This window comes from Podarcis tiliguerta (genome assembly GCF_965153285.1).
Source record: "Podarcis tiliguerta genome assembly, chromosome: 2".
Taxonomy (NCBI): Eukaryota; Metazoa; Chordata; class Lepidosauria; order Squamata; family Lacertidae; genus Podarcis; species Podarcis tiliguerta.
In genome coordinates this window covers 83,691,342-83,704,728 of record NC_139535.1, presented here as the reverse complement: position 1 = coordinate 83,704,728, position 13,387 = coordinate 83,691,342, and the positions used below count along the sequence as shown (strand labels likewise).

Here is a 13,387-nt window from a genome sequence, read left to right as displayed (position 1 = left end):
CAAATTGCCTTGACTTTGTAATTCAAATTGGGTTGTGGGCTAGACATTAATTATGTCAGCCAACATCTATTTACAACCGGGGGATTTTAAACTGGGCAGTTCTTATCAGCAAGTGACATTTGGCAGATGGATGGGTTTAGCAACAAAACAGTGAAGAGAGAGGAAAAGGACAATTGTGTAGAGCCTTTCCTCATTTGTATAGCCCTTGTCTGCCCCGAAGGAGAGCAGTAAAGAGAGGACCTCACTTTGTTCAGAATAAGTGACACTGAACTTTGTTCCTATTTCCTTCAAATGTTTTTTGTTTTGTTTTTTTAATTAACTGGATCATGTTTTGAACAGCCTGCTGGCAAAATGTGTAACTGAGCAGTTTTAGAGAAAAAGACAAATTTTTGCCTGGAGCACATTATCCTGGCTGTAGAAATAGAGGCCTAGAGATGTGGGCTGGCATTGATTGACCTTAGCAGAGGCTTGAGACTTCTCTTCCTCTTCAAAATGATGATCCAAGAAGCCTCTTACTCAGTTTGTACAAAAGACAGAGGTATGTCATCATTGATCTGTGAGCATAGGACGCACAAAGGCAGAGGGCCCCGTTGCTCCATGTAGTAAATGTGGAGGCAGATGGGCAGGGCTAGTAGGCAGCTGTTTTAAATTTAATAAGACAAAAGTCAGTCGATTATTTGCCTCCCCCACCCACGCTTTCTTTTGCAGACACAAAAGCGATAGTGATTCTGCTATTGGGACACCTGAGGGACTGATGCAATCAAAGTCGAAGCCCACTCAGTAAATTCATTGTCACCTACACACTGTACACAGCTGTGTTAAGTTCCAAGTGCTTTCATCTTCCAAATAAAGAATATTCAATGGCCCATATGGGACAGCTGCTCCAGTTCACCTCACCTCCCAAATATGCATTATGAAGTAACCAGTAGGGGGCACCAGAGTAGTAGCAGGAAAATTGCATTGGCTTAAGAAAAGGCAGTGTTTGAGGTTTAGAGAGCTAAAATTAACTTTTTAAAGTTGTGTTGAGTTTAAAAAAGTGTTAAAAATATCCTCTTGCAAGCAAGTTGGTGAACTTCCCTTAGTGCCTTGCAAAAATACGGCCTTTCCTGTCTTGCAGCCTTGCTGGAACTTCCAGTCATCTCCCACCTTAACTGCTACAGTCTTTGCATCTCTACGATCACATTCCCACCTACTCCCTTGCCTCTGACCAAAATCATTCACCTCTGTCATCACTGAGACCACATGACACCCTTTCTTACCTCCTCCATTCCTGGATCTAGCACAAACATTTGTCCTTGCCTTCATTACTCTGCCTCCCCTGATTATTCTGCCTGCATATCCATCCCCATAATCTTCACTCTTCCATCTCCACCATCCTTTGTCCGTCCCCCACATCTTCAATGCCTAGAACTGCCTCCAGAAACCATTTGATGCTGCATCTTATTTCCTTCAGACTCTTTCCCCAAATTCAGTTTCCTTGAAGAACTTTGACACAGACACTTACTGTTCTTCCTCTGCCGAAACCAAGCCTAAGCACTTGTAATGAAGCTCAAGGCATATCCTGCCCATGTTCACCCTTACTGCCAGTTTATGTCTCTCCTTCTATTCTTCCCATCCACCCCACGGCAAGTCTTAAGATGATAAGCTGATCAGGGCGCTGTGTCTTTTTAATTCTCCATAGGGAACTATGCATATTGATGGTGCTGTATAAATGATAACTGTTAAATGCCGTCATCATTTCCTCGCTACACCTGGACATGGTTTCAAAACAGTGGTCATTGGAAACAGCCGAGACTTGCCTTGACTGGATTGTGGTCAAACTTCTATGCTTCAAATTCACAACCTTTATTTTGACTGTGTTTTTGGTCTTCATAGCCACTGCTACATTCAGAGGCACCAACATGATATATGGGTACCATAGAAGAAGTAAGACTTTGAATATTGCAAACGGCTTGTTTGCCACTAGCATATATAACGACTAAGATGTAGCAGATGCTGGAGAAGGAGAGATGCAAAGGAACATGCATGGCAAAGTAACTTGCAGTCAACATCTTCTACGGAAGATTTATGCCTTGTTCTGCACTTCACCACATGCTCACCCCTTCCTTGTGAACCCTCCTGAATGTTGCTGCTCTTAGCCACCCATTGGACCTGGTGTTGATTTAAATAAAGTTTCTCACTTTCTCATTCATATGTTTCCCAATCAACCATTCTAAGTGGTTGTGGTAACAGATAAAACATGTTTTAAACTTGGCCACTATGATTCATGCATTGGTAACTTTACAAATGGACTCCTATAATTTGTTCTTTGTGGGACTTCCCCTAAGACTGGTCTGGAGACTTTTAGAGAATCCTGTGCCCAGGTGGTTGAGTGGAACACCTTGATGCACACATAATTTTACACCTGTGCGTAAGGAGCAGCTGCTGTGCAGCTAGCCAGTCATGTACAAGGTCTTGTTACTAACATATAAAACCCTGAACAACTCAGGGCCAGGTTACCTGAAAGACTCCTTCCCTGTCTGCAAGAAGATTTAGATCATCTGGGGAAAATTTACTTGTGGCACCACATCCTACAAAACATCACAAGGCACCCTACAGAATAACACAAAACAGGTATTTTCCATCATTGCCCCTACACTTGATCTCCATATGTGTCTATGAGAGAGAGAACCTTTGTACTCAAAACTTGCTGAAAATTCACTTGACTGTTTCCATTTGGTTTGATCAAGGGATATAGATTCTGTTTAAAGAGATTGAGACTGCAATCGTATGGTCACTTTTGGCAGTAAGACCCATTTGAACTCGCTTCCCCCTTCCTCTCCTCTCCCATGCAGCTCCCTGCGTGCCCCAAATATCTGCTCCAGAGCATCCCCCAACCCAAAGGTGAAGGAAGAAATGGAAAGGGGGTCCTGTTGTGGAAACAGATATATTTTAGATTTCCATCTATTCTTGTACCCTAGTATTTCTTCCTTTCTCCCACCACAAAACCTTCAGTCCTATTGAGTTATGCAAAATGCATCTTGACAAATTGCTGCATTCCGTCTTACAGTATTAAAAGTAGAGCAGAAATTGGATTTTTCTAACCACATAATTTGGAGGTCTTAACCGATCTCTCCATCCATCACTGCTATATCTTCCTTGCTTCAGTGTGGGCAGGTAGTGTGTTGTTTTTGCTGGATCAGCTTTTGCTGACGGGCATATTCAGATGATGGAAACCTAATTCTGTAGGCAAAGATAAGGTTCAGTTATACTTCATCTCATTTTCCAGGTTGAACATGGAACAACTACAGCTACATAACCGCCAGCCGTGTTTATCCAAAGGCAAATGGGTGCAGCTGGATTTGCTCTTGTTTTCCAGCTCTAATCTCCCTCATCTGGACCAAGGAGGAGTAATTTGTTTTAGCATCTTTTTAGCTAAGAGTAGCTGGTTTGTTACCATACCAAGATAGAAGAAAACAACCACACACAGTTCTAAGTACAGGCCATTAATGGCTAAACTTAGACTTCAAAATCCCTATAACGTCTTACATAAACTTAAACATTTAATTTATTTCCTAGAGAGACAAGAAGCTGGTGCTTCCCGCCGCCCCCCACCTCCACTCTTAACCTCCCCCTCATGTGTCAGTCAGCTACCAGAATCTGGAAATGATTTTAAAATTCCTTCATATTATTCAAGGCAGAAGAATTACCAAAATTGTGCTCTAAGCAAAACAGCATTCTTGGGTTGCCAAGGCAGTAAACAATGGCTTTAGGAAATGCAATAAGACTTCAACATCTGTTTTGGAGCTGATATTTTAACCATTCTGTGTTTATTTTACATGCCTGGTTGGTGATCTCTGTCATACATCTGTGAAGCCAAAAACCAAGACAATGAAAGAGGTAGCAAGTCAGTTTGGAGCTCCAACTATAAGCCTGGTTTTCCATGCTGAGTTTTTAACATAAAAGTGCTTCTGGCTTTTGTCTTAAGTTTGTGAATGATAACATAGTTTAGCAAATCATGCTACCATTACAAGACTTTTTGCATACACCTAGGACAGTCATGAGTTTTAAAAGAACATCCTTGTGCTTGACAGCTTTAGATAGAAAAGCACGAATATCCTGCACCTTCAATCTCATGTGGAACCTTAAAGGTTGCTGAAAATATCCTCCTGAAACAGTAACACCACTCAACAATAGCAGAAGTACTAGATTAAGTAGCTGCACAGGTTAACCACAGGAAGTTGACTATCAGCCAAGCTTGTCATGGCACCAAATGCATCATTGGCACCCATATTACATGGTCAGGATAGGAAACCCAACTGTTTCTCAGTAGCAGTTCTGACAGTCTCCCAGCTGTTACCTATCCCAAGAAGAAAATGGGAGCTTTCTTTTCAGGGCCAACACAGCCATGGGAAAGGGATGATCTCCATCAGTACTTCAATGAGGTATGAAAGGGCTGAACATCTGCTTCCTACTTCTGCAATCCTGACAAAATCAGACATCACCACCTGCACCTAACATCACTTTTTTAAAAACAAGCAGACAGGCATATTATCAGTGTTGCACCTAGCATCATGCTGTATGTAGTTCAGCCCTGAGGGGTCTTTTTCCATAATGTATACCTAAGTACACTTAAACTGGAATCCTAAACACAGTAGGGAGTAAGAACCATTTGGCAAAATCATACTGACTTCCAAGTAATGTGGAATTTGGAAACACTTTCTCAGGGCAGCTGATACAGTGTAGTAAAAAATAATATATATTCTCTTAAGATTTAGTTTAGAGTGCATTTTTTATAGCCTCATCCAAAGGAATTTGCACAGAGGAGCACATAAAGATTTATGCCACTGCTACTGAAGCACCATCCACTGCATGGCAATTGAGATAGAGGCAGACAACACTGTTCCAGTTGCTGTTGAATCTCTGAATCGCCAATTCTGTTCTTTAAAAAAGGGTACAGATATATACCCCACCCATGTAGGATTGCTAGGAGGCTCCTCCCGACTAAACCTGCAAAATAGCACCGGTTGCTAGTAAATACCCCCAGAGTGGGAACACAAGTGGCTATTTCTGTTTCAGCACTTTGAGTAATCCCAGCATCGCTACAAGTCTGCCCTGTCAGACAAAGGTTTTGAAAATGTAAAGGTAGAGTCTGGACCCGGTCGCACTAAAAAGCCTAATTCTGTACTGCACAGCAAGAAACGAAGCCATGCATGTTGCAATCAAGTTGACTTTGCAGTATCTCCTAGAAAGATTGTGTGAGAAAGCAGGCCCCTCAGAAAACAACTCCCCTTGTTTGGCACATCCGTTGTCTGGTTTGGAGCTGGGAGTTTCACCTGAAATGTTGGTTGTTTTTTGACAAAGAAGTGAGAGTTGGAAGTTATTTCTGAGACAGCGTTAGGACATCTTGCCTTCTTGTTGCTCCTAGCGTCCATCCAGATGAGGCCTCAGGCACTGTTTTTGGTTCTGAAAGCCTCAGTTTCTTGCTTTCTGCAAACATATAATTGTGCGAACAAAAATACAAACATTGCCGAATTCAAAATTGTAGATGAGAAGTGTGATTAAATTGTGTATGTATGACTTGCCGGAAACGTACTAGAAGTAAACAGGTTGGACAAGGAATGCAAAAAACATCCCTTCATCCCATGGAAGTAGCACATACATTGGTTGGGTTCTGAGCCTTTTGCAAGTGTTCTTACTCCAAAAATTATAGATTGATAGAAGCATCTTTTTTTAAGAGTAACATTTAGCAACTCCTGCATCTGACAAGGGTATTTGGAGTTTATGTGGAGAGTCGAGTAAACTGTTCCACACAGCTCCATCCTGTATACGTTTCACTGCCTTGGGGCAAGCTGATTATATTAATGAGACTTCTGCACCTGCAAGTGATTTACTGGGTGTACGAAATGAAGACGCAGAAACTTCAGCCAAGTTATCCCGATTTCTGTGTCAGTGGCCCTGGCATACACCCTAATGCCTTGATTTCTCTTTGTTTGCAGGAGCATTGCTGCTGGGGGGGATTCTCTACTCCTGGCAGTTCCCTCATTTCAATGCACTCAGCTGGGGGCTCCGCGAAGATTACTCCAGAGGTGGCTACTGCATGATGTCTGTCACCCACCCAGAAATGTGCAGGCGGGTGGCTCTGCGTCATTGCCTCGCCTTAATTGGACTTTCATCACTGGCTCCCATCCTTGATGTCACCACGTGGACTTTCCCCATAATTTCTCTTCCCATCAACCTGTACATTTCCTACCTTGGCTTTCGTTTCTACAGAGACGCTGACCGTGGCAGCTCCCGGAAGTTGTTTTTCTGCAGCTTGTGGCACTTGCCAATGCTCCTCTTGCTCATGCTGACTTGCAAGAAATCTTGGTACAAAAAGGACAACGAAAAGGAATCCTTGAGTTGAGGTCGCATCATGTTGGAAAACTCACGTTGCCTTTGTGATAACTATTGGCTTCAGAAGCTTCTATTCAAAATAGCATACGTATTTCAGTTATCATGCAGCAGGGAGGTTTTCTGTTGATATATTCAGAGAGAATATTTTGTGTCCAGTGAACACTCTCTGTGATTTTTTTCAAATTAAATAATTTGATTTGGGACACACACATGACTCTTGGATTTGATTTTCGAATGTGAGATCCTTTCGTTGACTATACAGAGATGATGCTAAGATGCATGTTATATCTTAATAGCATACTGATGAAAGAACAAATCTCTATCTAATTCTTAAGGATGTATGGCAAGCCTGCTGAATCTAGTTCGGCAACAGTTCCCACAGGTGACTCATATGCATCTGCACTGTTCCACACCAGAACAGGAGGATTAGCTTAACAATATACAAAAATCACTCTGCCCTACTTCTAGGAGTATATTCTCATTCTGTATGGAAAGTGGAAGGGAGTAACAGTATTTGGAGCTGAAAGAAACCAGTAGGGAGTGTCATCCTCTCATAGATGCTATTAACCTATGAGGGTACCAAATTTCCACCTTTATTTAAACTTTTTCTGAATATGGTATAGACAGTTCATAAAGGAAAGATACAGAGAAGTTTGACTGGAGCCATTATAAAGCTATTTAAAAGGAAAAACAGCCATGACTACTTGAGAGAGAAAGAGAATAATAAGGGGTACACATATAGTGTGTGTGTGTGCACGTGTATGCGTGCATGCATGTATGTGTGTGTGCGCACACGCACACATGAAACATAAAGCCCCCAATGTATGTTTAAAGGCAGACCACCATGCAGAAATACATTACTTTCCCATCAGCCAGGTCTTTGCTCTGTACAAGCCCTCACCTCATCTCTGGTTACCAACTTAGAAGTCCTTTTGGCATTTAAGCGGATCATAAATAATAACCCTTAAAATAAAGAATGTTAGTACCTGGTAGGATTTGTAGTCAAAGCCATGGAGTTAGAAGGGCCCAACAGTTTGGGTAGCTCCAGGAATGACTCCTAGCACAAAAATCTGCCCATTGACTGGAAGTGTACAGCTCAATTCTTGGTTTTCTGACAATCTGCCTGCTTGACAGGAAACAAACCTATGCCCGGCAGATTTCCACCCCATCAGACCTTTGACAACTTTCATGCCATCCTACTTTCATAGCAGCCTTTTTGCTAGTAGGTTATGATTGCCATCCTCCATCCAGGAAGGAGCTATTTGTTGTCTGAATTTCCGTTTCCTAGAAGTGCCTCCGACTCTTATTTCCTGCAACACATCATCAAGCAACCCTGATGGAAATGGAAATACAGAGCGGATGGAATCAGCTCAGTCTGGCCACGGAGAAAACATTTTGAACCAATCTGAAACAAGGAAATAACCTTCAGGGTGTAACTACTGTGGCTGAACAACCACAGAAACAGAAGCTTGTTCACTTTATATGCCAATCTTGTTTATGGCTTCAAGATGCTAGGTTAGTTGCGTATAGTTTATTGCATTCTTTTAACGCTAGCTTTTATATCATAGTTTTTCATGTTTCCACTACTTTCAGAAAGAAAATTCAAAGCACAATGATCATCTTCCTTTCACCACATACACCCCACCAAATAATTTAAGTTCATTTGGAATGTGAAGGTTTATTGGAATATGTGTGAGATCAAGGTGCCTTTCTTGGAGATAGGGGGACCTAGCATAGAACAAGGACAAAACTGTTGTTATTTTACCTACTTGCATTGTTGTCTAATTGCAGGTAATGGAGAGTTACCAGAAAACATTTGGGATGTCTGAATGAACAATTTGTAGGTGAGAATTTTAGGTGAGAACTGAGGGCATCATGGCAATTAATTCACAATGCTACTCTGATCTATATTTGCAAGAATGAGTTGAGGAGAACCTGCACAACCAATTTAACTGTCATATATACAGGTTGATCTACTTCCCCACGGATACATCCACACACATCCTCAGAACACAATAATACTATTAAAAGTACAATTCTGTATGTGTCTACTCAGAAGTAAGTCCTACTGAGTTCAGAACTTCCACACAATTCAGACTACTGCTGAACAAGCTGTAGAAGAGGTCGTACAAAGAAGACAACTAATTTATTTGGCACGATTTCATGGATCCAGACCAAGCTCCCACTTAAATCAGTGGCCTGACTTGTCTATTTGCAATGGTTTCAATGGGACCAAAGTAGGCTGGATCTAAACTATTGTGTCCTAAAGGCAGTCAAATCCATGGGGTAAGGGCTCAAAGGTTTTGGGTAGGCCCAGGAGTGACTCCTAGCGCAAAATCTGCCCTTCACTGGAAGCATACAGCTCACCTCTTGTTTTTCTAACAACCAGCCTGCTTGAAAGGAAATAAACTTCTGCCGGACTAATTCCCATTCTGCCAGTGTTAGATTCTGCTATAAATTCATAAGGAACAAGTTCTGGCTTCCAACTGCAATAAAAGTAGCCTAACTTACTGGATTATTTTAAGAATTGCTGAAATAATGTATGTGAAGTACTCTCGACAATCTAAAATACTAAAGAAATAACATTCTAATACTGTGATCCTATGCTTACTTGCTGAGATTAAGCTCTCAGTAGGGCTTGCTTCTAAGCAGTCTCCTTAAATGCAGGGGTTTCCAATGAAGAATGAATGAATAACAGAAACACGGGTCCTCTCAAATACAACTAATTTCATTGTTCCAATATGGAGTTGTCTTGCTTGCACTATCAATTTTGCTAATAAAGCTTTCCTTGGCCTGGTTGTCTTTATGCGCATAGATTCCCATGAGATCAAGGTTGTGGGCAGGCAGGGGAAGCACAGGAAATACCACGCCGGATCAAAACATAATGTTATCCATTTTGGAACTGCAACAGAGTTCTTCCTTTCTCTGTTTTAAAGTGTAGCCAGTGGTTGTGTGTGACTTTGTGCAACCACACCTTCAATCCAGAGTGGGTTTTTTCCCCTGAATTTGAAAGGAGCTGTAGGATAATGGGCAATTGTTTCCATGACCCTTTTTCTTTCCCAGTAAACCATTAGAGATTGCCACCTGGCTGGTTTTTTTCTGCCACCTGATTGCTTTTCTAATACTGAATCGATGACAGTCAATGGACAGCTTCTAAATGTGCATATATTTATATTAATGAAATACCATAATGCACCAGTGGCTATTATTTTGTTTTCCTTAGGGGTAGGGGAAGACTCCTGATCACAGAAGTGAGAAAATGGGAAATTATTGATCTGATCTACCATTGCTTGAGGGCCTGTGGCTATTAATATTCCCAGAAACTAGTTTTTGATGCCCAAAGCTGGGAACTCATGAAATCATGTGTTACCTTGCTCTCCCATGTTTTTCATCTTTTTAAATGATTCTAAACAAGGAAATGGAAGAGGTGGAGGTAGAATAAACGCACACCTTGCCCTAGTATCACCCAAGCATCATTTCTCATTGTAACAAATGTCCAGAACAGCAGCTGCGATAGCCTGTTGCAGCGAAAACAACTGTGGTTTGTGGCAGGCTAATGACTTAATTGATTATGGCACAAGCATTGTGTGTACCAGAATATACGCCTCTGTGAATCTGATTGCTACGAACTCAGCCTCACAATTCATTTGAAGGGCATATGCGGTGGACAAGCCAGTTGCTCAAGACATCTCTTGGAGGTGGATTTAGGGCAGCATGACCAGTTCCCCCACATAGGGCACTGAGCCAAGGCAATGCTTTCCTGCCTACTTCCCAAAGCCTAGAAAGCACTCAGCTCGGGTTGGAGACGTAACGGCTCTGGCAGGGTCCTAGAGTTCCCCTCCTTCCTTCTCAAAGCCTAGTTAGCACTTGCCCTGCTTTGGGAAGGATGAAGAAGGGCTCTAGGACCACGCTAGATCCCTCATGCCTCCTTCCCATAGCTCAGTGCCTTGTTTACTCGGCTTTGGGAAAGCAGTGTAAGCAGTGTGAAGGCTGGGAGGAGGCATCAAATTTGGGTCTCACATGGGGCACCATATTACCATTTCTCTTGCCTGTTTTCTTTTGAAGAAGACATTCCTCTTGTTTTGTTTTGTTTTTTGAAGGAAGGTCAAGATGTGGACACTGCAAGAATGACTTAACACTTTGCTGGGGCGGTTCCACTGGGTTTGGTTTTCATGTATTTGAAAGGATGCATGTTTTCAGCAGAACAAGGCATCAAGACGGATGTGAGGCAATCATCCTCCAAAATGTTCCCAACTAGAAGACGGGATTGCACTGGAAGCAAGGGAAATGGTTACAAGAGGAGATCAAACATTAAGTGATCTGGATTTATTTAAGTTAACTTGGGAGCAGCGGGGTATTATGTCTTACAGTGGAAAATAATAAAATGAAACTCAACAAAGAAAAGCATTAAGCATGACACATTGGAAAGAAATGGCAAATGTATAATTACCAAACTGGGGAGACGATTGTCTGGGCTCCAGCATTACCGAGAAGGAATAAGAAGGAATGAGAGTCTATCTGAAGTTGAGCCAGCAACGTAGCATTTCTTACAAGACAACAGACACTACTTGAAGCTTGTATTAACAGCATCTTCAGCCTGCCAGACGGGAGGGGGTAATAGTCTTGTTTTATTTGGCACTAAGTAGGTCTCCAGTGCAGTATTGTGTCCAGTTGTGGTCACCACTTTTAAAGATGGATTAGACTAAACTGAAAACGATTCTGAGGGAAGCAACAAAACTGACACTTTGGAATGCATGACACAGGAGGAGGGGAACTGTAGAAACTTGTCGCGGTTAGTTAGCCTAGAGGAAAGAAGGGTGGATGGAAAGAAATGATAGCAGCTCTCGGGTATCTAGACATGCAGGGAAGGAAAACCTGGAGCAGCTCCTCCCCAAAGGCCCACTTCTCACTGAAGTGGTAAGCCAACATCTGTGTTGTCCTGCTTCAAATTGCAGGTGAGGACTGACAGTTGTGCCAGTGGTATAGTGGCATCATGCACAGTGTAACCCAGATCCATGTTCTGGCAGGTGCGTGCCTTTCTGTCTCTTTGGAGAAGGAGTGTCACTCTGTTGTAGAGCACCTGCTCTGCATTAAAAAAATGTTATTGGCACCTCCATTTAGAGCTGGGGAAAACTTCTGACTGAAGAGACACTGCTAGTTGGTGTAGAGTAGACAATAATGGGCTAGATCAGGCATGTCCAAAGTCCATTTTGGGGGCCTAATTCAGCCTGCCGGTCAGTTTAACAACTTTGGTCGGCCCTCACGGCCCTTCACTTCATCATATCTGGCCCTCTTTGGAAAAGGTTTGGACACCACTGGGCTAGATAGACCAATGAATTGGCCTGTTATAAGGCAGCTGTGTTTCATAACTGCATACTTCTCCAATTGCATACTTCTCCAGAAAACTAGATGTCAAAGAGAAATCTTCTAGAATATCCTTCTGCCCAACATACTAGTTTTCTATGAGTAGAAAACTTTTCTTTCTTTCTTTCTTTCTTTCTTTCTTTCTTTCTTTCTTTCAACTCAAGTGGCACTGTCAAGACACAGGTTTAAAACCTCAGGGAAACAAGGACATGAGGGAAGCACTGAAAGGACAAGAGGCATCAAATTAAACTTTCATCAGAGCTGAAATCAGGTGAATACCTTCCTAACTGTAAGAAGCGGGCCACAGAATAAGTTGACGGTGGAAGTTGGGCAATCTGTTTCTGGAGACTTTTAAAGGGAGGCTTCATGAGGTCAGATCTTGTGGTTCTATGCATTGGCATTCTTATAGATCCCCCAGGGAAAATGACACATTGCTAGGCTTTCAAATTAAGAGCTCGTTCCAATGCCCTGTTTCTTTCTTGCCGCCTAGTTATGGCTAGAAAAAAACTTTTGCCCAAAGCACACCAATTTATATAACATAGCTATAGATAATGATAGATAGATAGATGATAGATGATAGATAGATAGATAGATAGATAGATGATAGATAGATAGATAGATAGATGATAGATAGATACATAGATACATAGATAGCCTTTCTCCCAAATTGGACTTACGACATTTAAAATAATTAAATGCACAGGACTAAAAACAAACTAGTTAAAAACAATAGATTTGTTGATGTTGATGTTTTGAAAGTAACATGCTGGTCTTGCAGGAAGGGATTTTAAATGAAACATTTAAGTGAGCAAGTTTCCATTCATCAGAGGGCTGTGAATGGTTTCCCTGGCCCACTTCAAAAGACCGGGGCAGTGTGTCCGCTGGGGTACAACTCATTCAGGGGCACTACAGGAGATGTGAAAACATCTGCTCAAGTCAGGCCGGCGTCTTTCAGGACTGTTTTCCCCTTGCTAATAATTGTCTGTGTTCTGTCATCTAGAAAGGGGACTTTGTATGTTGTCTCCCAGGTATTCTAATGCTAATTTGTTTAGTTAAAAAGAGAGGAGGCTAAACAGATGTGAGCCATTTGGTTAGGTTGTAGTTCATTTGTTAGAAAGTGCAAAGGCTTCTTGGGAGGATATTAAATATTACCTTAGCTATTCATGAACACTTCATATTTCAAGAGAGGGAGGGCGGCAGGGATTGCACTCAATAAATCAAGCTTTTTTTTTAAAAAAAAAAAAAGAATGATGGAAAAAGGCAAACATTTGATAAATCTATGTCATTATGCCTGCAGATCAAAGGGCTTTACATATGTATTTATGCAAGTGGCAACCTAGGAGACAATAAAAACAAACATAGATCTCCGGCGGCTTTGCGAAAATAAAAATTAGCCTGTTCTAATCTGTAATTATCTGGGAAATGTGCAAGGCAGGAGGTTGCTGGCTGCAGGAGTGTTTCAACTTGGTAAAACCAAAGGGATGAAATGGCTTCCATTCAGTTACCAAATCCCAGGAAACACTGAAACTGGCAAATGCTGCTAAGCACAGTGCATATAGTTTGGGGTAGTTAGATGTCTGTCACTACATTGTACTAGTATTTTTGAGCAAAATATAAATGGGGCTGGTTTAATAAATAGGGAATCAAA

At 41.8% G+C, this 13,387-nt stretch overlaps 2 protein-coding genes across 2 annotated transcripts in view; both read left to right on the top strand.

Annotated features, from left to right (window-relative positions):
- The window catches only part of COX10 (cytochrome c oxidase assembly factor heme A:farnesyltransferase COX10), an 89,771-nt gene extending 83,189 nt beyond the window's left edge, over positions 1-6,582 (top strand). The window contains exon 7 of the mRNA XM_083428435.1: positions 5,979-6,582. Within this exon, the coding sequence (XP_083284561.1) occupies positions 5,979-6,385 (407 nt within the window). The 3' untranslated portion in view covers positions 6,386-6,582. The remainder of the gene's footprint in view (positions 1-5,978) is intronic.
- TRIM16 (tripartite motif containing 16) overlaps positions 1-13,387 on the top strand; it is a 680,679-nt gene that overhangs the window by 539,963 nt on the left and 127,329 nt on the right. The window lies entirely within an intron of this gene.